This window comes from Odontesthes bonariensis, chromosome 12, assembly GCF_027942865.1.
Source record: "Odontesthes bonariensis isolate fOdoBon6 chromosome 12, fOdoBon6.hap1, whole genome shotgun sequence".
NCBI lineage: Eukaryota > Metazoa > Chordata > Actinopteri > Atheriniformes > Atherinopsidae > Odontesthes > Odontesthes bonariensis.
The window spans coordinates 21,710,835-21,733,548 of record NC_134517.1 but is presented as its reverse complement, the minus strand read 5'-3'; the positions used below and the strand labels follow the sequence as shown (position 1 = coordinate 21,733,548).

The 22,714-nt window shown below is 43.6% G+C and overlaps 3 protein-coding genes across 7 annotated transcripts in view; 2 read left to right on the top strand and 1 right to left on the bottom strand.

Annotated features, from left to right (window-relative positions):
- itga6a (integrin, alpha 6a) overlaps positions 1–11,796 on the top strand; it is a 30,848-nt gene extending 19,052 nt beyond the window's left edge. For 3 of the 4 annotated variants that reach the window (XM_075479670.1, XM_075479667.1, XM_075479668.1), the window contains 22 exons: positions 72–333; positions 491–622; positions 2,821–3,034; positions 3,271–3,464; positions 3,548–3,642; positions 4,460–4,587; positions 4,677–4,766; positions 4,854–4,915; positions 4,997–5,166; positions 5,296–5,439; positions 5,524–5,639; positions 5,782–5,944; positions 6,780–6,857; positions 6,953–7,032; positions 7,874–7,951; positions 8,051–8,153; positions 8,259–8,432; positions 8,556–8,651; positions 8,736–8,843; positions 8,951–9,049; positions 9,152–9,274; positions 10,954–11,796. In XM_075479670.1, the coding sequence (XP_075335785.1) occupies positions 72–333; positions 491–622; positions 2,821–3,034; positions 3,271–3,464; positions 3,548–3,642; positions 4,460–4,587; positions 4,677–4,766; positions 4,854–4,915; positions 4,997–5,166; positions 5,296–5,439; positions 5,524–5,639; positions 5,782–5,944; positions 6,780–6,857; positions 6,953–7,032; positions 7,874–7,951; positions 8,051–8,153; positions 8,259–8,432; positions 8,556–8,651; positions 8,736–8,843; positions 8,951–9,049; positions 9,152–9,274; positions 10,954–11,115 (2,871 nt within the window). In that variant the 3' untranslated portion in view covers positions 11,116–11,796. Of the gene's footprint in view, positions 1–71; positions 334–490; positions 623–2,820; positions 3,035–3,270; positions 3,465–3,547; positions 3,643–4,459; positions 4,588–4,676; positions 4,767–4,853; positions 4,916–4,996; positions 5,167–5,295; positions 5,440–5,523; positions 5,640–5,781; positions 5,945–6,779; positions 6,858–6,952; positions 7,033–7,873; positions 7,952–8,050; positions 8,154–8,258; positions 8,433–8,555; positions 8,652–8,735; positions 8,844–8,950; positions 9,050–9,151; positions 9,275–10,419; positions 10,548–10,953 lie in introns of all 4 variants that reach the window. The other variant, XM_075479669.1, reaches the window with a different exon arrangement.
- Positions 11,797–12,737: 941 nt separating this feature from the next.
- LOC142396674 (uncharacterized) lies at positions 12,738–15,392 on the bottom strand. The gene is made up of 2 exons (XM_075479673.1): positions 13,238–15,392; positions 12,738–13,120 (listed from the first exon to the last, which is right to left on the bottom strand). Exons 1-2 carry the CDS (start codon positions 15,050–15,052, stop codon positions 12,962–12,964), a joined length of 1,974 nt encoding a protein of 657 aa, XP_075335788.1. The 5' UTR covers positions 15,053–15,392; the 3' UTR covers positions 12,738–12,961.
- A 725-nt stretch (positions 15,393–16,117) lies between these two features.
- Positions 16,118–22,652, top strand: pdk1 (pyruvate dehydrogenase kinase, isozyme 1). Of its 2 annotated transcripts, none has more exons than XM_075479677.1 (11): positions 16,118–16,571; positions 17,323–17,464; positions 17,566–17,631; positions 17,748–17,932; positions 19,186–19,281; positions 19,373–19,450; positions 19,546–19,622; positions 19,734–19,832; positions 19,947–20,057; positions 21,261–21,374; positions 21,464–22,652. In XM_075479677.1, the coding sequence occupies exons 1-11, from the start codon at positions 16,463–16,465 to the stop codon at positions 21,602–21,604; spliced, it is 1,218 nt and encodes a 405-aa protein (XP_075335792.1). In that variant the 5' UTR covers positions 16,118–16,462; the 3' UTR covers positions 21,605–22,652. The 2 variants fall into 2 exon arrangements, with proteins under 2 accessions (XP_075335792.1, XP_075335791.1); XM_075479676.1 differs by having other exon boundaries at positions 16,119–16,571; positions 17,566–17,637.
- The last annotated feature ends 62 nt before the right edge of the window (positions 22,653–22,714 follow it).

Below are 22,714 nucleotides of genomic sequence, written 5' to 3'. Positions count from 1 at the left end.
CCACCATTGCTCCTCCTGCCTCGTCCTCGTTAACCAATGAACTTGAACACAGTTGCATTTTGTCATTTCAGACATGCGCCCATCGCTATAAGAAGCGCCTGTCTGTGGACACCCCCCAGGAGTCTCACGACATCATCGGGCGGTGTTACGTCCTCAGTCAGGACTTGACCATCGACTTGACTTCTGATGAAGACGGTGGTAGCTGGAAATTCTGTGAGGGCAGATCAAGAAGCCATGAAAGGTTCGGGACATGTCAGCAGGGCCTGGCGGCCACCTTCACCAAAGACTACCACTATGTGGTGTTTGGAGCCCCAGGAGCTTACAACTGGAAAGGTCACCATCTCTATCAAACAGAAGAAAACCACACATCGATCTGACTGCAGTTACCTGTGGAATCAAAGTTTTTCATTTGGTGCATGCAATGCAGTTTGAGCCACTTTTTCTTGTTTGCATCAAAATCTGATGCTTTCGTCTCTCAAATCCTCTCCAGGGGTTGTACGAGTGGAGCAAAAGAACAACACTTTGCTGGACTTGGGAGTGTATGACGATGGCCCGTATGAGGTTGGTGATGCCCAAGTCTTCGACACCACTGCTGTGCCCGTACCTGCCAACAGCTACCTAGGTGAGTTGTCTCCTCACAAAACGTAGATACGTATTTTTATGTCTTACTTGTGTTCTGTTGGTCTGCATTTAGTTCCTTTTCTTCTCTGCTATGACGAGTCCAAATGTGTGCTGTAAAGTTGTGTTCCAAACTTATTTTATCTGTAATAACACCTGCAAATAAGGCTTTCAGATCAGATTTAACAGAACAGTTGTTAAAGTTTCTGCATGAAAAGAAATCAGACATATCGAGCAAGTGGAGTGAGAGAGTGTGTGGTCAAAGCAGATGAAAACATCAAAATGGTGGACACGGAAAGGAAAGAATTTAAGTCTGTCATGTGCTCGACATGCTAATGAAATCAGATCAGCGTCAGAGCAGATTAACATCACCATCATCATACCCAGAGAAGTCAGAGACTTAAATTTTTTCGACATGGTTGTCATTTTGTCGCAAATTCGCTGTTCCCAACATGAGCCCATGGCTCCATTAAAGGGGATATATGATGGAAGAATCTTTTTTTCTGTGCTCGAGAGCACATATTTAGGTGTCTGAAGTCACGACCGCCTCAAAAACTCAGAACAAGCCAAATCCTGGCCTTTTGTTTTGAGCCCCATGAAACGTGTCACTGACTGAGCCGTTAAGGTTTGTAGGGGAAACAGACGTAGTTCTGTCATTGAACGCACCATCAGTATAGCACAGGTTATCTGCAGTGCATGTTTCAACAACAAGGGCCAGTTGAACACATGACTTCCACAAAAAGTGGGATCGTTCACCTACTAGTTGTCTTTGGTCCAACTGCAGATGGGGAAAATGTATTTGGGAACAAAATTGTCAGTCAAGTTTGGTGCGTGGTCTCTCAGACTATTTACTGTATGCTCTCTCATAACACAATAACATGTTTCAAGGGTTAATAAGTGCCCTTACTCTACAGTCCACACCCCTAAAACGATTCACTTGAATAGAGGTGTAAATTAATGGTTTAAAAACAGAGCTCCTTCACTGTCTCTTTGTGTTATTTACACCAAAGGAAGTCACAGACAATTCATTAAGACTTCAGGAAATCGTGTCAGCCTGTTAAAAAAAGGGAACTATATGTCTAGGAGTACCACAAACAAATGTGAACATCTCTTCCATACCGCAGTGTTGCACAGCACTGACTTTTTCAGTGTTTTTTTTAACCCACTGTTGGAGTGAGAATGTAAAAAGTAAGCTGCTGTTATGCAGCAACTTGTGGGATGTTGCATAAAAAGTTAATTACAACAGAATGTGTTGATTTGCAAGTATCATAAACCAATATTTTATTCACATCAGAAAATGTAAAACATATTCAATGTTGAAAGGGAGACTTTTTACTACTTGGTTACTACTAGGAGCAAGGAAAAGCTGGGAAAGCTGGGACAATTCAGCTTCATCTCTGATGGTATGGGATTGCATTAGTTCCTGGAGTACTGGAGACTTGCACATCTGAAAAGGCAACATCAGTGCTGGAAAGCCCATACGGGTTTTCAACATATGCTCCCGTCCAGATGACCTCTTTTTCAGGGAGGGCTTTGCATATTTCAGCAAGACAATGCTGATCTGCACACTGCAGCATGGCTTCATGGAAGAGTCCGGATGCTGGACTGACCTGCCAGCGGTCCAGATGTTTCAACAATTGAAAAACATTTGGTGCATCATGAAACAAAATTCGACAAAGAAGATCCAGGACTGCAGAGCAGCTAGAATCCTACATCAGACATCAGCAAGCATGCCTCTCCAGAGTCTTGTTTAAATAATGGGGGGGGTGCTTTACAGGAGTAAATATATGGCTCTGTCCCATCTTTTTAGACTTTTAGTTTCACTGATAAAATGTTTAATTTTTAACATTTGTTGTGTTTTCTATGTGCAGAAAATCTGGGTTTACGAGGTTTACAAATCATTGCATTCTGTCTGTATTTACATTTTACGCAGTGTCCCAACTTTCTTTTGGAATTGGGATTGTAAGTATACAGAAACAGGTGCAGTTTAGTACATCAAGAAATCAAGGTCATCCAAAAAGTAGAAAAAAAATAGTTTTGTACAGGCGTAAGATTCTCTAGCATTGACTTTAAGTGAATAAACATCCTCACATTTTGACAGAACATCTCACATTAGGAGAAAACTTTTAATTCGGGAAGTTAAAAAAAAAAAAAAAAATCGACTATAGAGATTTTTTATCTACAAAATCTATCCAACTTTAGGATTCTCTCTTGATTCTGGCCATCACATCACGAGGAGTCGCGGCCTGACGGTTGTAGCTGGAGCACCAAGAGCCAATCACAGTGGAGCTGTGGTCCTGCTGAAGAAGGGGGGCGAAGCGTCCGGCAGTCTGTTGGTGGAGCACATTCTGTATGGGCCAGGGCTGGCCTCTGGCTTTGGATACGACGTTGCTGTAGTTGACCTGAACGGTGACGGGTAGGTAACGCTTCTCACTGCTGAGGAAATGATGTTTTTCTAAGTCATTTCTATCAGTCACTGAAAGAAGAACAGAAACATGTCTGTGAGGCTTACTGACTTTGCTAAAGGATCTGTAATCACTTTATTTTAATGTATTTATTTCTTCCGACAAGCACACATATGTCACATTAATATTTTACTACCAGTGGCCCTTTTTATGTTTGAAATTAAACTGATGAATCTGTATGGTGCAGATGGCAAGACATAGTTGTGGGAGCCCCTCAGTTCTATATGAAGGCCAGTGACATTGGAGGAGCTGTCTATGTCTACATTAACATGGCGGGACAGTGGGAAAGTGTCAAAAGTGTTCGTCTGAATGGGACCAAAGACTCAATGTTTGGACTGGCAGTGAAAAACACAGGCGACATCAATAAAGACTCATATGAAGGTAATTCAGCTGCATTTGTACTCTTTATTTATGTCTTCTTTTATCGGTTGGAGTCACATAAATAGTCTTTTCTTCTCATGCAGATATTGCAGTTGGAGCTCCGAACGATGATGACGGAGCAGGAAAAGTCTACATTTATCACGGGTCTGCGCATGGGATCAAAGCCAAACCTGCACAGGTTGGTTTTATGAGCTTTTCTTTTAAGCATCGTTGTGTTGACAGAGGATTACGTGGCTTCTTATTCATGGGAGGCACTGGTCTTAATGATGTGGAAGTGATGTCAGCTCAAGTGATTTAATAGCAACTTCACTGTGGGAAAAAAATAGCATTTAATTATGCTGCACCCTTTGCGTGGAATCAGCCTCAGAATTGCTTACGATTAAAGAAGCTGATCTCGCTGAATGAATTCAAAGCGGGTTTTTTGTGACTTACAGGCAGATACTTTACTTATGGGTCGGTTTTACCTCGGCACCTTGTGGCTTCTATGATTTATAGGTGCATTCTCATTTCATGTTTAATCCTATGTAAACTTTGTATGACTCACATGCGTTTAACATGCGTGTCTGTATCTGAGGTGTAATAATAAAAATAATGAGAATTGCTCATGCTTTGGTTCAGTACAGAAGGGAAGTAAACAAAAGGGATTGCATGTTAGACTTGTGTCAGGTTAACAGAAAAAAAGGCTCCAGATGATTATTAATAGGAATTACAATGATGTGATGGAGGGAGTTTATCAGGACAGGCCTCTGTGGGTGAGGATGAGCCAAGACTGACAAGATAACTCCCATTGAAGTCATTCGTTTAACTCAACTTGGGTTGAAAGGCAGATATTGGCTAAATACTTAAGTTTATGATAGGCCTGTGTTGGATTAACAGTTTACTCTCTACTTCCACAAGAGACTGTAAATTGAAGTTATTACCTTAATTTCCTAGCCACATTTTTTTGTCTTTCAAGTGGACATTTTTTGTTGATTTTTCTTCCTCCTCCATTACAGATCCTTTCAGGAAAAGCGCACAACATTCGATTTTTTGGCTATTCTCTGGCAGGGAACATGGACCTGGATGGTAACTCCTATCCAGACCTGGCCGTTGGCTCTCTGTCAGACACAGCTTTAATTTACAGGTAAACTGTGGCCTCGCACATTGCAGCTGCCATAAACCTAAACTCTACTCACGTTTATCTGAATTCACTGTAACAACCTCTTCTTTCAGGGCAAGACCAGTCATCAAAATTTGGAAGGATATAAAAGTATCTCCACAGGAAATTGATCTTACAAAGAAAACCTGTGGAAACTACAATTGGTAGGTGCTCCGCTGTTTTCACATTTAAATGGACCTCAAAATCCAAACATCCTGCCTGTTAAAAATGCCCCTTTTCTGTATCCATAGCTTCAATGTGTCCGCATGCTTTTACTACCAAGGAAACCATGAATCCTACAACCCTCGGCTAAGTATGTAAAGAGAGATTTGTTTGACAGATATACGCACACCTTTAGCTGTTCTTACACACATCGTCTCATTCCGTGCCCCAGCTATCAGCTATTCTGTCGAGGCGGACGGAGATCGCAGGAAACTGGGGCTGACCTCCAGAGCGGTGTTCCTGAGCAAATCCCTCCCTGAATCAGACTACCAGTTGAATGGCACCATAGACCTCCTGAGTCGAAACCGGAGAAACTGCATCAACATTAAAGCCAGACTTAAGGTAAATCATATCTGTCACACATTCACATTTTTTATTTTATTTATAGCAGCTTTAAGACGTGTTCAAACAGAGGTTCATTTATATTATACCTTTGAATCTATGGTTAACTGGTTGCTTTGATTTGCACAGGGCAACATTAGGGACAAGATGCGCAGCATTTCCATTGAGGTATCTGCAAAAATTATCGGTGTAAAACGACAGACGGCAAAAAATGGGCTCCCTCTGCTAATGCCCATCTTAGACTCCTCTCAACCAAGCAAAAGTGTCACTGAGGTAAACATTCGGGTTCAATTCATAGATAAACACACACAAGTGTTTCATAGTTAATGATGCCGTTTATATCGATTGTTGTTTTAGGTCAACTTTGTGAAGGAGGGATGTAGCGAAGATCACGTTTGCCGGAGCAACCTGATGATGCGTTACGACTTGTACTACAAAGAAAGAAGCCGCGAGAAGCTCTTCCCGATAGACAGGTTAAAATGCAAACTCAATATTGCTGTGAAATGAAGTGAAAACGATTTGAATGGATAGAATTTACACTTTAACGCCCATTGTTAGCCTGATTTTAGCTCCGAGGTGAGTCTGAAACTAGTGGTTATGGTTATGCACCTGCAGTACGAGCAACATCTATGAGTTTCATCTGAATTACAAGAAGAAGGATTTGGCTCTCCAAGTGACCGTGACCAACGCTTACGGCGACGATGCCTATGAGGCAAAGCTTGTGGGGAGTTTCCCAGATGCGCTGTCGTACTCTGGAATCCGCTCCAGTCAAAATACAGTAAGTTGATTGTACAGCAGTTGAAACAATTGAAACAGAAGCACCTATCGATGTCAAACAATATGAACATAGCCACTTTTCATCCAAAAAACGTTGCCCCGATGATCATCTGTGCAACTTTTGGTTAAGACTGACATGATCTTTTGGCCCAAGTCTGTCGATTGAAATCAATCACCTCTTGGGCTGACGTGACTCTGCTTTGGGATCTTCCAAAATGTAACATATGTAACTATTTAGGGATGAGCAATTTTATCGATACTGCGATATATATCGATATTTTGTTTCCCGATAAAGTATCGATTTTTCGGCCACGAGTATCGATCTTTTTTTTTTTTTTTTTTTAATTTAAATTTAAATTTTTTACATTTTTTATTGATTTATTTATTTTAAAGCAAACTTTATTGAAAAGTCAGACGTTCCAATTAGTGAAAACACAGAACATTAATATAATACAATACAATGCCAGGGGGTCACATTCTACAAAACAGTGATAAATTAGTTCATAAAAATGTTATATAAAGTGCATAGCTCTCACATTTGTTTCTGTTTGTTTGGCGGTGTTGTCCTTCCACTTCAAAGGACGGACCACATGTCCAATCAGCGACGATTCATGTCAAATCACACTGTCCCTTTTTTCAGAAAATTTTGTAAGTGTATCGAATCGTATCGAATAGTTGGCTGAATATCGTATCGTATCGTGAGATTTGTGTATCGCTACAGCCCTATAACTATTGTAGTGCCCCCAGTTGGTCACTTGATGCCAGATTTTGCATGTTTCTGTGAAATGAGGTGCTGAGTTCAGATTTAAATGATGTGTTCTTTCCAAACAACGAAGCCTTTAAAATGCAACGCCAATCACAACGGCTCTGAAGCAGAGTGTGAGCTGGGAAATCCTTTCAAGAGAGACTCCAAGGTACGCACTTGTCACGTCCACACACGCTTGTTTGGACACTCAACTGTTGTTCTTTAAGTGTGCGAGATGACGTCCTCCTTTTTTCTCCCCTAAAGATTGAACTTACCATCATCCTGAACACGGAACACATGACTCTCGACACAACTGAGATTGAGATTGGTCTTCAGCTCCAAACGTAAGTGCTGCTGCAGCTGCTGATGAGGCTCAGCTCGGTGGTATGTTCTGTACATGTGCTGCAAGGCCAATCCAGACCTCCCACTCGTTGTTGATGTTCAGAAATGGTACAAAAGGTCTTCACACATCGTTATTGTTGAATATGCTGATTGGGCTGCCCCGTTAAGGCCCCATTTGGAATTTGATGGAGATCAGACCCCCTATCTTTTTGTTTTGTTTATAATAGTATGGCACAGAGGGTGTGAAGTAATAGAAGTACAAGTTTTTTGTTTTGTTTCAATTTACATCAGTGTGTTACGCTGCTCCCGTTGCAGCGTGCTCAAAGCCTTCTGTTTGCTGCACACAGTACTTATAAATTTTGCATTTGTGGACTGTGGAAAGATACTTTGATTGTAATAGATCTCTTTCGGTCTATTACTGAAACGGGGATCTTAGTGATCAAACTGAGGTGTTTTTGGCCGGGTGTGGGCATTAAAAAAAATCCACTTGACTCTTTAAGTTCTTGGAGATTGAAGTGGGAGTAAAACCGAGCACAGGTGGAGAAATGAAAGACTGTCTTTTTTTTCTTCCTCTGGTGAGGACAGACATGGCTTCGTTTTGCAGGATTGTGTGGTTGCAACCGTGCGCACAGCGAGGAAAAAACTAAATCCTGCTTTTCCAAGTTCTTTTTATCTCAAAAATGTACGACTTCAATCTCTGAAGAAATGTTTTTGTCTTTGACTTTACCCCGTCCCTGCCATGTCTCTGTGGCTCTACAACACCCTAAACACGCTGGTATGATTATAATGCTAAACATATACATCACAATATGCTTCTGTGTTGTTTTTTTTCTCTCCTTTTAGGACTAGCGTTCAAGCGAATATTTCCCCTGTGAAAGTAAAAATCAAAGTGATTTTTGAAATGGCTCTGTCAGTCAGCAGGTAAGTACTCTGCTGCACATCTTCGCTGACTCGGCACACTGTGCATATACAGCCCCAGCAGCGGCATGCAAAGTGAAATGTTCTACTTCTTTTCAACAGTGAAGCCAACCCCAGTCAGGTGACGTTTGGAGGGGTTGTGAAAGGGGAAACGGGAATGAAGTCAGAGGAAGAGATTGGGAATTTGATTAGCTATACTTTCAGCGTGAGTTCAATCACATGACCTGTTTATTATGTAAATGGCGGATCACTGTTGTCACAAAGTTTTCCATGAAATTGTGGGATCGTACAAGGCGAATGTCTCTTTCAGATTAACAACGTGTGGAAGTCTTTGGGGCCTATCAGTGCCTCACTGCACATTCACTGGCCTAAATATAACAAAGACGGGAAATGGCTCCTATACCTGGTTAAAATCACCTCTAAGGGACCAGAGAAAATCCGCTGCTTCCCGGAGTCTGAGATCGACCCTCTCAAATACGTCAAGGTGGCATTTCTGAAGTGTTAGTTTCATATACATGATGCAAAATGAGTAGCCGCTCTAAGCTGCAACTGTCTTTCAACTGTCGCTGATTTTGCGTTGGATTAACGAGAGGAAATACACTTTCAGGAGTCCTCTGTGTCCCGGGCAAAACGCGAGATTTTGCAGAAAGAGAGAAAAAGTGGTGGCAAAATATCTTATCTCACAGGCAGAAACAAGGTTTTGGTGAGTCTCGGTGTTGATGCACTCGTGCTCTTCTATAAATGTGCAGATCTGATGGGTAATAGTTCCTTTTTCTTGCCGTTCTAGTCTTGTGAAAGAGAAATTAGATGTGTGGTGATACAGTGCCCCCTGCAGGGACTTGACGGAACAGCAGTTGAATTAAGATCTCGTCTGTGGAACTCGACTTTTGCTGAGGTAACAAACTGCTGCTTTTTTTTAATGTGTCCACGCTTCTCTACAGCATCGCATCACGATGCTCGACCTCCTGATAAATCATACGCCTGCTTTTGTTTTTTACACAGGAATATGCAACTTTTTCCACCGTGCATTTAGTTGTGAAGGCCTCGCTTGTGCTTCATACTCAGGCTCAGAACATGATCCTGAGAACTCCGGACACGACTGTATGTAGCTCATCATCTGAATGAAGTTCTTGCCAGCATTAACAGTTTCGATAATATCTCATCTGGTCTCTCGGTTGTCTCGGCTTCGATGTTGTATTTCAGGTGACGGTAACTGTGTCTCCAAACAATCCGGTAGCGCAGTACGGTGTTCCCTGGTGGATCATACTGGTGGCGGTTCTGGCAGGAATCCTGATTTTGGCTTTGATGGTGTTTCTGCTCTGGAAGGTGAGTATACAGACCTCACACTTTTATACAATCCATGTATGGTAAAAAATATAGCAGAATGAGGTGAAAACAGAGCAGGAACATCAATGAACCCTTTGTGGAAATATGGTCTGAAAGCCTGAGAAAAGTTTTCCAGATTTTACTGGTTACAAGGTTTTTTGTTGTATTGGCGGGTTTTCTTAATTTAACCTAATTATGACCGCTGAGCCATGAGCTTAATTCTACTCTCAGATACCTTGTTACAGTGGCACATATTTAGGAATCTGATGTATAAGGTAACAAGTGAACAATATGTTCTTGAAGCTTACGATTCATAAGTATAAGATCTGAGCCAGCTGGTTGTGTGGAGTGTTTCTGGTTCATAGTAGTGATTAATATCAACCAATATTAACATGTAGCACCTACCTAAAGATCGTTGCAGGCCATTTACACCCGTTCATTGCTGGGATGTCCTGCTTGGGCCACAAGTGTCTGATCGGGGTCTTGATTCAGGTGTCTTTTTGACTAACGTCAGCCGAGACACCTTGTTCGAAGTAATTAATCAGCTCATAATTAATTAGAATATCAAAACGGAGGCAAATTACTGAGGCTGGTTTTTGGTTAAAAATGTTTGAATGACTTCAGTGTAGTTGTGTTGTGTAGTTTGCGCCTGTGCGCTGTAATAAATTGGAAGTATCACATAATGAGACTCTGCACAGACAGATTCTCTGTCCTAAATGACTCGGTTTGGTATCAGGGACAAAAAGTCTTGATTGGGACGTGCCGTGCGTCCTTCATGGCAGGGTCAGTGAGGTCAGAGAAGCACAAACATTGAGTGTTGATAACTAAATCTGCCTGCCTTCACCTTTAAACATGTTTTATTAACACTTGTGTTAACTCTGTATAGAGGCCAGATTGTTAAAAAACGACTGTGGGCCCTGACATCCTCCTCATGAAATACCCCCACCTGACAGATTTCTAACGTTTTTTTTAGCTTTGATTATGATACAAAATGATTCTTGTTACTTTTAATATTGAAATGTATTAGACGACCTGTTACTAAGAGACCAAAACAAACAGCATCACTGCTGCCCGTCACAGATGAAGTATTTCCCCCATGAAAGGTGAAACAGTCTTAACCATTGCCCACCCCTGCTCCTCCTCAGTGCGGTTTCTTCAAGAGAGCAACTAAAGAACAGTGCAATGCGGCGTATCATCAGGCAGAGATCCACGCTCAGCCCTCTGACAAAGACAAACTCTCTGCTGAGGCCTGATTTATCCTGTCTGAGCAAGGGTAAAGTCGGCATGAAGTGTGATTATCTCTGCAGTTGCTAAAGAACTCACTTTCCGTCCAGATCTGCTGACTCATTGCTGAAGAAAATTCAATCAGACGCATATTGTACAGAGCTGATCACACGCGTCACGTGGGGAAAGTTTTTTGACAGGGAAAAATCTCCCACCTGCATCAAAGAAACCCCTCATAGTCGGCAGTGACGTCTTTGTGCAATACGTGTCTCTGAATTTTGCCTAGAAATGCGTGCATTTCCTCTGCAAATTTTCTGCTTTTGCAACGCTCTCCCGAGCCCCGCAGACGCTTCCCCCGTCATCGCCTCTGCTTCTCAGCTGTCCGAAATGCAAAAGCATTTACTTTTCTATGCAGTTTTGTGTAACAGCAGTTAAAATCTCTTCCCCCACCCCAGTGCGGCTTCTTCAGACGCTCCAAACGAGACGACAGCGTCCCCCGTTACCACGCAGTGCGGATAAGGAAGGAAACTCTCGAACGTAAGGATGGGAAAGTCAAACTCGATCCCTTCGAAAAGCAGTGGATGACGAGTTGGATCGACGACGGGAGCTACTCATAAGTTTTTAATGAGCAGCTTAAGGAACCTGCTTCTCTTGCCACGAACACACCGACCTTTGTTTAGTTTGTTAAAAACGGTGCTCAGCTTTTTTTTTTCTTATGTAGATATTTCTTTAAAAAAAAAAAAGTTGTGCTCAAGACCTTGAATTTTTACACTGTAAAGGCAATAAGATATTTTTTGTAAGTGTTGTATATATTTGAATATTTCTGCACACTTTGTATTTATTTTTTATATGAAAAAAAAAAAGCCTGCAACCAAAGTCTTCTGTGACAGATTTACTGCTGTTTCTGGAGCTTTACCCACGAAAAGCTTAAAAGTCTATGCAAGGAAGGTACAGCCGGATCACTGCAACATGAATCAGTACACCATTTCTGTTTTTTTTGTGTCTCTAGTTTCAATGCTTTCCAACAGAAAGACTCCTTGCTCATCTTGAAATGACATTTAGGTACACGTCAACAACAGAAACGCGTCACTTGTTGCTCAGATTGTTTCTTCCCCTCGTCTCTCATTGCTGTGGCGTTCAGGTAGCATCCACTGTACTGTAGATCATCACTGAGGCAACTCTTTTTTTGTTCTATGTGAGGAATCCAAAGGGAAGATGTTTAAACAAATAACAAAAATGTTGTTTTATAAAGGTAACTGTTTGTCTTAATTGTTGTCAAGTATAATAAAGATGCTGAAAGACCACTTTTCTGCTGCTGAATTTCAATACTAGTTACACACACACCGAGTACAAAGATGAATGACAATCCAGACCTCGTTATTTCTGCCGATATTTTCCCCGCCACAAACCTGAGTGTTTTCACTGCATTTGATTATGTTCCGGTGATACTGGGGTAAGGTGTGCATTATTATTAGGAAGCTCCATTATCTCAAGTAAAAAAAAAACATCCCTTCTGGATGAATGCAGTACTTGTAAACAATCAACAAGGTGACAAAACACGATCAGAAATGATGTAGAAAGAAAGGAACCGACCTCCTTTCAAAGCCTTTTCCTTTTCCAGAGGTTCTGCTTGTTTTTTTTTTTTTTCCAGCAACGCGGTCAATGTGAAGAAAGATGAATCCCAACCGCTGCAGTTTGAGATTTACAAGTTTAAATGTCTAGATTCGACCAAGAAATACCTGAAGGCAGATTTAAAGGACGAGCTGAAGATGGCCTGAAAATAAACTCTCTTCAAGACGTTTTACAGCGACAACTCAGCGTTCAAGCATAAATATCAGCTCACTTTTCCCTGGTTCAGCTGCTTTTGAGATTCAGTCCCGTTTTTGATCGACTAAGAGCATTGCATTCGTTTAAGAATTAAAAACAAAAGCTGATGAATACAACTTGCCTAATAACTGCATGCAGTGTACAAATGCGGGACTTTGAGTAATTATTTTGACAACCGAGTGGAAACATATCGTCTAGAAACGCTAGTTTTAAAAATTGGGACTAAAGGTCGTCGCAAAGCCCCGAACGCCTTAATGTCGTCTTTAAGATTGTCAAAACTCAAACGTACTCAGTCTTTAAAAATCACACGAGGGGAAAAAATGTCCTCAGGTAAAAAAAAAAGGGAAAAAATAAGGAAAGTCTGCAGTGATTTTCTGACTTTATGGTTGTTTGGGGTCAATAGAAAAACAGATTTATTCCAAGCATTTATTTAATCACACTATTCAGAACAATTTTACGTGGACACAGAATATAAGCTTTGTATAAAGGCTATTGCGTTGGAAAATGGATGTTTATGAAACTCGGACATCGTAAAACAGGAACTGAATGCTAATCCAAAAGAAAAAAAGAAAAGAAAACAGAAGATTCCAGAAATAGTATGTCTGTCTATGCACAGGTCGGCCTATTCACTGTGGATCAGTCAAATGTTAAGCGGTAGGTTTTCTCCTGCTCCTTGCGCTGGGTGTCGCACAGTTTGGACACCTCCTCCACTCTTCTGTGCAGGAGAACCGAGTTCTGATCGATCCACTGCAGCGAATCCATGTGGGCGTTGAGAATTTTGCAGATCTGCTGAAGCTGAGGAAGAGAAAAAGAAAAGAAAAGAAAAGAAAGGATAAGATTAATTCACGCTGCACGACTTCATCAGACAAGATTAGCGGTATCTGGCATCAAAAACTGAGGGTCTGATCTTACTGGATCACTGGTGTCTGCTGGGCCGCTGGATGTGTTCAGGTGCTCGATGATCTCCTTCAGGTCCTGCGACATCCTCTTCAGCTGCGCATCCACGTTCTCGGCGAGCTTGTACGTTCTCTCGCGCTCCTCGTCGGCGTTCTGCATGTAGATGGTTCCACTCTGCTCCTTCACCGACTCCTCGAGCGGGCAAAGCAAGTCCTCCAGCTCCTTCTGTTGGGACAGGATGAAGTCCAGCTCCTGGTTTAACCTCCTCTGGTCGAGCTTCACCTTCTCCATCTCCTTGTGCAGGGCTGTGATCTTCTCTCCATTCTCCACCAGCATTCTGTCCCAAGCGTTCACCTGGGTCGCCTGCTGTAGGAAGTGTCTCTCCTGGTCCTCAAGCTCAAGACTCCACTTGTTTATGAGGCCCTCTAGCTGGGCATAGGTCATCACTGGGGGAGCCACGGCAGTACTGATGGTTGTGGCTGCAGCAGCTGTTGTGGTGCCGATGCTGGATGCAGGTTTAAATCCCAGCGAAAAGCCTGTTGCAGCACCCGTTGTGGCAGCTGCAGTTGCGGCCGTGGAGGCAGGCGCAGAGATGGTGGCGGTGGCTGAGCCCAGGGGCTTGAGCATGAAAGATACCCCTGCCCCAGCTGCTGTGGTAGTTGCAGTGCTGGCTGCTGAAGGAGCTGGAGCTGCGCCCATCATAAAGCCTGCAGCAGAGGTGGTTGCAGCAGTTGTGGTGATAGGTGAAGCAAAAAGAGATGGGCCTAAAGCTGGGGCTGCCTGGGTCGGTGCAGAAGGAGCTGGGGTTGATGAGGGTTTAATACCAAAGTTAAATCCGCCGCCCTGGCTTGTTGGGGCTACAGCGGTGGATGTTGGCTGGGGCTGGGCGAGACTGGAAGGAGCAGCGGTGCCGAAGCTGAACCCTCCCCCCCCTCCTCCTGCTACTGCTCCTCCTGCTGCTGCTGCTGCTGCTGCTGCTGTGGCCGCAGCAGAGGATGCGGCTGGTGTCACCTGGACTTTGGTGCCCCCAAAACTGAACCCTCCAAACGACAGCCCACTTGCTGCAGCTGTTGTTGCTGCTGTGGGCGCAACTGATGCGGAAGGTTGGGTTTGAGCTTGAGAACCAGGTCCAAAGCCGAAGCCCCCTCCTGTTGGTGCGGCAGTGACAGTCTGTCCAGACAGCATGCTTCCCAGAGTGAACCCTGACCCTGCAGCTGGAGCTGTTGTGGAGCCCAGAGTCAACCCGGGAGCTGCTGTGGAGCCCATGGTCATACCTGGAGGTGCTGTGGAGCCCATCGTCATACCTGGAGGTGCTGCGGAGCCCATGGTCATACCTGGAGGTGCTGTGGAGCCCATGGTCATACCTGGAGGTGCTGTGGAGCCCATGGTCATACCTGGAGGTGCTGTGGAGCCCATGGTCATGCCTGGAGGTGCTGTGGAGCCCATCGTCATACCTGGAGGTGCTGTGGAGCCCATGGTCATACCTGGAGGTGCTGTGGAGCCCATGGTCATGCCTGGAGGTCCTGCGGAGCCCAGAGTCAACCCAGGAGGTGCCGTGGTTTGAGGAGCCGCGCCCAGGCCAAATGTGGTGGTGGGAGTCCCAAAAGAGAATCCCCCGGGGGCTGGAGAGCTCTTTGCTGGAGTGCCAAAGCTGAAACCACCGGCAGGGTTGGCGCTGGTCTGCGTGGAAGTGCCGAAGGTGAAACCTCCTCCCGCGGCAGCAGGTGTGGAGTTTGTTAAACTGAAGCCCGTGTTGGGGGCAGCAGCTGTGGTCTTCTGAGCTCCGAAGGTGAAGCCCGTAGACTGCCCAAAATTGAATCCGCCACTCATTTTCTCTCTCGGTTTAAAAACGTAACTGTAGCGAATGGGCTAGCGTACAAAATGGTCACTTCCTCGCTGAATCTTTGCGGCTTTTGGCGGGTAGCAAACACGAGCTGGTTCAACTGAAGTCACCAGAGTAACACTACGTGTATTGGGTTGACTTTCCACACGTTAGACCCTAAATAAGTAAATCACCGGCTTCTGAACGTAAGTTTCATCAGACAAGGCATCAGAAATTAACAAAATATGCTAGATAAAAACGTGGCCCATGAATCGACATTTCCTCCAGCAGGCATTTGTGTTGCTACCTAAAGGAAATGACGGCAGTTGGGGCCCGAATGCCCGTTTGTTTGCCGGTTCTTCGCCCTCACCTCTGTCTGTCAGATAGAAAACCCCACCCCTTTCACTAAATTGACAAATGTCTTAGCCTATCATATTTCAGATTAGAAGTAAACTGACATCTGATTGGCTCCTCTTGCTGCCTGACAGACAAATTCTGGGAAAATATTAGGCCATCGCTACACTTCCAAAGAGTATAGGAACGACGAGTAAAGTCACACTCTCTGTTTACCAACTTAGATCAACCGTGTCACGCAAAAGCCAACAAGGTTGCGTTGTTTTATTTAGTCACATTAAACCGTCGTAGTCAACGTCGTTACCAATATTACAAAGACGTGACGTGATTCAAAGAGAGTTTTGAATGTCTTTAACAGAAGGAAACGGGTCTACTTTCACTCTAACGGCCAACAAAACGGTCACATTTCTCATTAACAAAGCTGTTGCTTTTCTAACACATGCAATTTCTAAGGTTTAGATTTACACCAAAACGATAAATCAACTTCAACTTTTCAGCATCTCTTCGTTACAATGTAAAAAAAAAATACATCGTATATTAATTTTTTGTTGTTTTCAGTTTCTTTTCCAATTTTTATGACACGTATGTCACGAACTTATCCCTTAAAAAATATTAAGAATATTGTTGTTACAAGTAATTATGTAAAAAAAATATATATTTTGTTCAATAAAGTTTATTTTTAAAATCAATACCATAACAGCGTCAAAGGTCGCAGACTGCAGGTCTGCCTTCTCTTGGCACTGTAACGGCTCTTTGGATATTAGCTAGTGCCGCACTGACTTTCTTTTGCCTGTTGACTTTCCACCTCCGAAGAGTCAACGGGGAACAGCCGAAGCAAAGGACGACACACGAATATGGATCCTGAAATTCCGTTAACCTTCGAAACATCAGAAAATTAATCCTCCCTCCCCAACGAGTATTTTACGAGGTGCCGAATTTAGCTAACAAGCTAAAGTCAACAGTAGTCAACGGTGACTGGGGTGGGCTCGCTGTGGCCGCCACCAGCTTTGTAATTACAATTTCAGTTAACAGATAAACGTGAGCGGACATTGGGGGGTGACATCATGAGGCTTTTAAGGTTTCTGAGGAGCAGCGTGTCGATAGGAAAGGACATTGACTATTACTCCAAATTCTCTCCTTCCCCTCTTTCAATGAAGCAGTTTCTGGATTTCGGTAAGAGGTGTTTCTCTGTCCACAGTGTCACTCCATCGGCACATTATAGCCCCTCATCCTAACATTAACCATCACAACTGAATGTCTAACATAGAGTCATGAGTCAGCGACACGAGGATAGTAAATACAACAATTTAAAGCTGTTAGTCTTTCCCTAATGGGGTGCTGTGTTTTCACCTAACTTACCTATTGTCTGGCATCACATTATCTCATGAGTTCAGATCCCAGGTCGAGGACCTTTGAATGGGGACGTCTCTTCTGCCCCTGGGTTTTGTGGCTTGGTGACCCAGTGTAGTTCAACTGAGGACAAGCTTGTCTCGGCAGCAGAAAGAGAGAGGGCCCGAAGATCATTAAAAGTGCAGGAGCCACTTGAACACCCACATGTTGTCAGTTTGCTTTGCTTTTATCATTCAGTTTTATTTTTAAGTTGATCCCGAGGCCACATGTGGGCTGTTTACGCACTTGACCTTCCTGTGAGAGGTTAACATCTGACGATAAACAAGCTATGAATCCTGGGAAGAGATGCTTTCTCTTGGTCGATGTGGACTAACTGCTGAGGTCTGAGCCAGGCGCTTGTGTTTAGTCTCCCCACTGCAAAATTAAATGGATCAAATAGTTTGTAAATGATAACGGATGTCGATACATGTTTAAGGGAAAATAGAGAGACTGTTATTAGATGAAGTATCCACAGAAAAATATCTGTTCAGTCTGATCCATTTTGTGCCGTCCGTGTTTCTTTTTCCTCCTCCAGGCTCAGAAAATGCATGTGAGAGAACATCCTTCGCCTTCCTCAGACAGGAGCTGCCAGTGAGGCTGGCAAACATTATGAAGGAGATCAACTTGTTGCCAGACAACTTACTGAGGACTCCATCGGTCCGCTTGGTGCAGAGCTGGTATGCAGCGTCTGCTTTTCCTTAAATAACCTTTAAAACACACTCTATAAAACACTATAAAACAATGCTTTCTTTCTTTTACCCCCCACGCCCCCATGTAGGTACATGCAAAGCTTTCAAGAGATTCTCGAGTTCAACGACAAGAATGCGGACGACGAGAAAGTCACGTACGAGTCAGTTTCTGCTTTTCTTTGATTCAAACGGTTCCTCTGTTTCTGGAGTTTAAACCCTTTCACGCAGTTCTGTCCTAAACGTTTTTTTGTTTTGTTTTGTCTTTGATCAGTTTCACAGACGCAGTGATAAAAATCAGAAACCGCCACAATGACGTCATTCCCACCATGGCTCAGGGGGTTGTGGAGTACAAGGAGGCATACGGCACGGACCCGGTGGTCAGCCAGAATGTTCAGTATTTTCTGGATCGTTTCTACATGAGCAGGATATCCATCAGGATGATACTCAACCAGCACAGTGAGTGAGCACTCTTTTTCTTACTTTTATTCAGTCGGTCGTGTATTTTCTGAGCTGTCGCTGGCGTGTGTTGGGAGAACAAAAGCCGTCAGAAAAAGAAGCCAGAATGTGCCACTAACAGGAGAGCGTTTCCTGGACACCTGGTTGCCATCTTAGTGTTTTTTTTTAAACCCAAACGGGGTGTCTGCAGCTCTTTCAGCATATCTGAGTCAACAGGCGACACCCAAGGAAATTGCAACATTCAGATAAGAGCTTGAAACAACTTGTAGTTGATCTGCTCCGAATGAGTGACTTGTTTATTTGAGTGTTAAGGACAAAGAGATACAGTAGTTTTTTTACCCATCATGTTGGATAATTAATATCAATATATGATATTTTAATCTTAGCATCTTTCACACATGTTCTCTAATAAGTCCGGAAACATTGTTGATTTCCGATAAAGCATAAATCAGGTTGAGCCTGGAGGAGCTCCCGTGCGGGGTCCACAGGCTTTAATATGCCACGGACAGGCGTTTCAGAAAGGTTTCCACCAGAATAGGAAGATTTATACGAAGCCCAAGTGTTACGGAATCTTTCACCGACCAATCACTGCTTCACATCTTAAATATTTCAGATGACTGTAGGACTTTCCAGCTCGACGGGAGGTTCAGGTTCAGTTCAGGTTGCTTCATCTGTACCAGAGAGTCTTTAATGCTCAGGATTCCAGTTATCACAAAACCCCAGAAAGCCAAACAGTGACAGATTAGTGTCGCGTCTTGATTCTCTGTGGAACAAAGTTACATTTCTGCACTTTGGGAAAACCTTGAAAGAACGTGGTGCCCAGGAACGCTGGGTTGAGCTTCGACTCCCCCGTATGTGTCTGCTGGAATATTTCATCATTTATCCAACCTAGACTCGTTTTTCATTTCTTCTTTTTTTTTTAATGATTTTACTTTAAACAAAGCGACAGATGAGTTACGGGTCATGATTCCTTATACATTGGATACATTTAGGTAGTCATACAGACGTTGTGGTGGCTGCTAATCTTCTTTACGCTCACTGTAACCGACTGATGGATCCTAATACATTTAAAAGTTTAAAAATGAGAAGCAACAATAGAATTGTTTCTTTTAAAGGTCGTGCAGGGTTTTTCTTGCTTTGAGTTAAAAACATGTTGAACAGAAGTCGCGTTTGTTTTTCGTGTGCATTAGAAGAACCCTCCTGTTTGAGGGTGTTTTTTTCCGTTTTAAATGATCATCCTTTCACTCCTCCAGCTCTCCTGTTTGGTGGAAAGGTGAAGGTGAATCCAGCGCACCCCAAGCAGATTGGCAGTATTGATCCACACTGTAGTGTCAGCGAGGTTATCAAAGGTAGGATGAACTCTTTTTTTTTAAGGCCGGGTCGTTCAACTTTTCCAGAGTCCTTCATGGATCGAAATAAAAGCCCAACTCTTTGCTGCAGACGCCTATGAAAACGCCAGAAACCTTTGTGACCGGTATTACATGAACTCCCCCGAGCTCATTCTGGAGGAATTCAATGGTAACTTGTTTGGATATTTTTCTCACTTAACATGCATTTAATTGCATTCATAATGGATAAACACATATGACTGGCCACATTTGTTTTCCCGACAGCCAAAGATCCAGAAGACCCCGTCACCGTGGTCTACGTTCCATCTCATCTGTATCACATGGTGTTTGAGCTCTTTAAGGTGAGATCAGCTTTTCATCGCCTCGTCCCCACCTCGCCGTCTCCCTCACAGATGCTACGACGCAGTGCGTCCTTCTGTTTATTTTCTTCTCTTTTTCAACAACAATGGCAGAACGCCATGAGGGCCACCATGGAGTTATACGGGGACGCAATGGAGTATCCACCCGTCCACGCGCAGGTCGCTCTGGGAACTGAAGATCTCACAGTCAAGGTAAACGCTGCGTCTCAGTGGGTTCTTTCCCACGGGCCGCTAAATGTTAACGCAACACAACTTGGGATTTGGAATTTGTTTTGGTTAAGGTTGACACTTTATTTTCTTTGTAAGGTGAGCGACCGCGGAGGCGGCGTGCCGCTGCGGAAGATCGACAGGCTGTTCACCTACACGTACTCCACAGCTCCTCGGCCCGGCAACGACGGCTCCCTCGCCGCTCCACTGGTCAGTGACGACTTCATGAATGTGCAAAGTGAAACTCTGCCCGCTTTGTCCAGGGCCTGAGAACATTTCAGCCTCGAGTTGCTTCTTAAGCGATGAGGTGCATCGACTTCAAGTTAAAAAAAAAAAAAACCCGTGAGCAGCGACTGCAGACGTGTAATCACATCGGAGGTTCATCAAAGCCGGACGGCTGCTGTAGAGTCGGTGAAATTAGTCGTTTTAACGGCTCTGCGCCGGCTTCTCTGGCCTGGAGAGTTTACTGCTGATCAGAGCTCAGTCGGCACGGAAACCACCCTCACAGGGACGGTGGTTACACCACTCAGTGAGAAAATGTCTTTGTTTTCCCCCAAAAACTCTACAGACCTTTCGGATTTGCTAAAGTAAAAATTCTGTGCCAATTCTTTTGCTCTTAAGCCCTATTCGGACGGGACTAGTTTAATGGGGGGACCTGGGGTAAAGTAATAATAACCGGGAAATCTAGTCCCGTCCGAACGCGCCGTCAGTAAAGATAGCGGAGTATGTCGGTAAACTTTGCCGAGAATTCTACCTCCTGTGAAACGGTCCAGAGTATCTACCATAGGTAATACTAATCCCGTGCGAATGCGACCTTCGGTAATAAGTACGGAATATGTCGTCACATCCTTTTAAAGAGAGAAACAATTAGGTGTGTCTGTTTGCAAACATGGAGGTTCTGGATGAAGCGCTGCTTGCAAGCACGCATCCAATTTCTGACTTTGGCTTGCTTCGACCTGGTCGGCGCCATGTCTGTTTACAGATGGGCTTTACGGAAGTTAAATGAAGACGTGCATAACATCCAGGATGTGACGGTTGTGCGTAACCAACAACTCCTCCCATGTTAGATGAATATTACAGGGATTTCTTGTCCTGTCCGAATTGGTCATTTCTTCTCCCTGGCGTCGTCTGGTTAACCAACATTACCATACGTCCCCCCATTGAACTAGTCCCGTCCGAATAGGGCTTTAGAAATACTGAAAGTGTTAAAGAATTATCAGAACTATGTTTGATTTCTCTGGATGTTTCCGTCTCATCAGTCGTGAGTTGATTCTTTTCCTGTAAAATATCCACAGTGGGTCGGTTTTCTCCAGCAATGACTCACTCATCTCCCCCCAGTTATCAGATAACTGCTGACACATCTGTTGACTTTGCATCATTGAGGCTACATAGAAACCTTTTGCCTTTCTCCAGGCTGGCTACGGGTACGGCCTGCCCATCTCTCGTCTTTACGCTCGGTACTTCCAGGGGGACCTGAAGCTGTACTCTCTGGAGGGTTTCGGAACCGACGCCGTGATCTACATCCGGGTAACTCGAGTTCCACTGCAGAAGTGTTTCACCTGCACCAAGTAAGACGGCTCGCGTGACCTCTCCCCCTCTTCTTCTTCATATTTCAGGCGCTGTCCACGGAGTCCATCGAGAGGCTTCCAGTGTACAACAAGTCGGTCTGGAAACACTACAAGACCATCCACGAGGCCGACGACTGGTGCGTCCCGAGCAAAGAGCCAAAGGACATGACGACGTTTCGTAGTTTCTAATGTTTCTGTAGCAGTTTCTGTCCAGGAGAAGTCCGTGTAGGTGATGCCCTGTGAACCAGTTTATTTGTACAGAAAGTTTAAAAGAAAAAAACAAAAACAATGACCCGGCAATAGTTATAGTGTCATAAGATATTACACATGTATAGTTTTATAAGAAGCCCAAACTACTGTAAATAGTAAGAACAGGAAGTGATCGAGATGAAAGTAAGACCCAACCAGCACTGGAGTAATGACACGGGTAATGATGTTAAAGAGTATTTATGAGCTGTCAGTGCAGGTGTCAAACAGCCAAAACAATTGGGCGATTAGTTTAAAATGCTTTGAGAATGAGAAACAAAGTTCCACTCGGCTCCCGTTGCTCCTACTGTTCGCACCGGGGGAGTAAAAACGCCTCCTGTAAGCTGGCGTTAAATATGTCCGATTGTTTTTAGATTTAAGTTCGCAGCTTTTTGTTTTTTCTGCACGGTTGGCGTCTACAGTTTCTCTTCTTCTGCTTCGCGTGAAGCTCAATTTTTTGAGTAACAAAAAAAAAAAAAACTTGATGTAACTTGTTAGCTGCTTATTTTTCGTTCAAAGCTGCGGAACATTTGTGCTTTCTTTGGTTTACATATTTTATTTAGGTCATATCCTCTTTAGTTGGATGACAGTCACAAGCTGCGTGATCAGATAGCGATTTGCTGTTTGTAAAAAAATATTGCACTCGTTTTTAGAAAGCAAACGTAGGGCAATCCGTGGGCAAAACCAGATTCAGTTAGATGGGATCTTTAAATAAAACAGTATTGGGTGCTGTGGCTGCAATCACAGGACTCATTGAGTAGATTTTCCATGTTGCACTATTAGCACCTAACTGAGTGGATCATTAGTAAATATCCAACAGATATTTTCTTTAAAAATGCAAATGGCACAGACGATGGAAACCTCTGTGTCATAATACGTGATTCTTTCTGAGATCACGGCTCTCTTGGCACATGTTGGCTGACAGCTGAGGGCATTAAAAGTGTTACAGTGTGTGTCAAAAATGATGCTTGAATAAATTATTTTAAACCAGTGTCCGAGCTGGTCTTTAATGAGTACAAATGCTGTCAAAAATGTACCGATTTTGGACAAAGA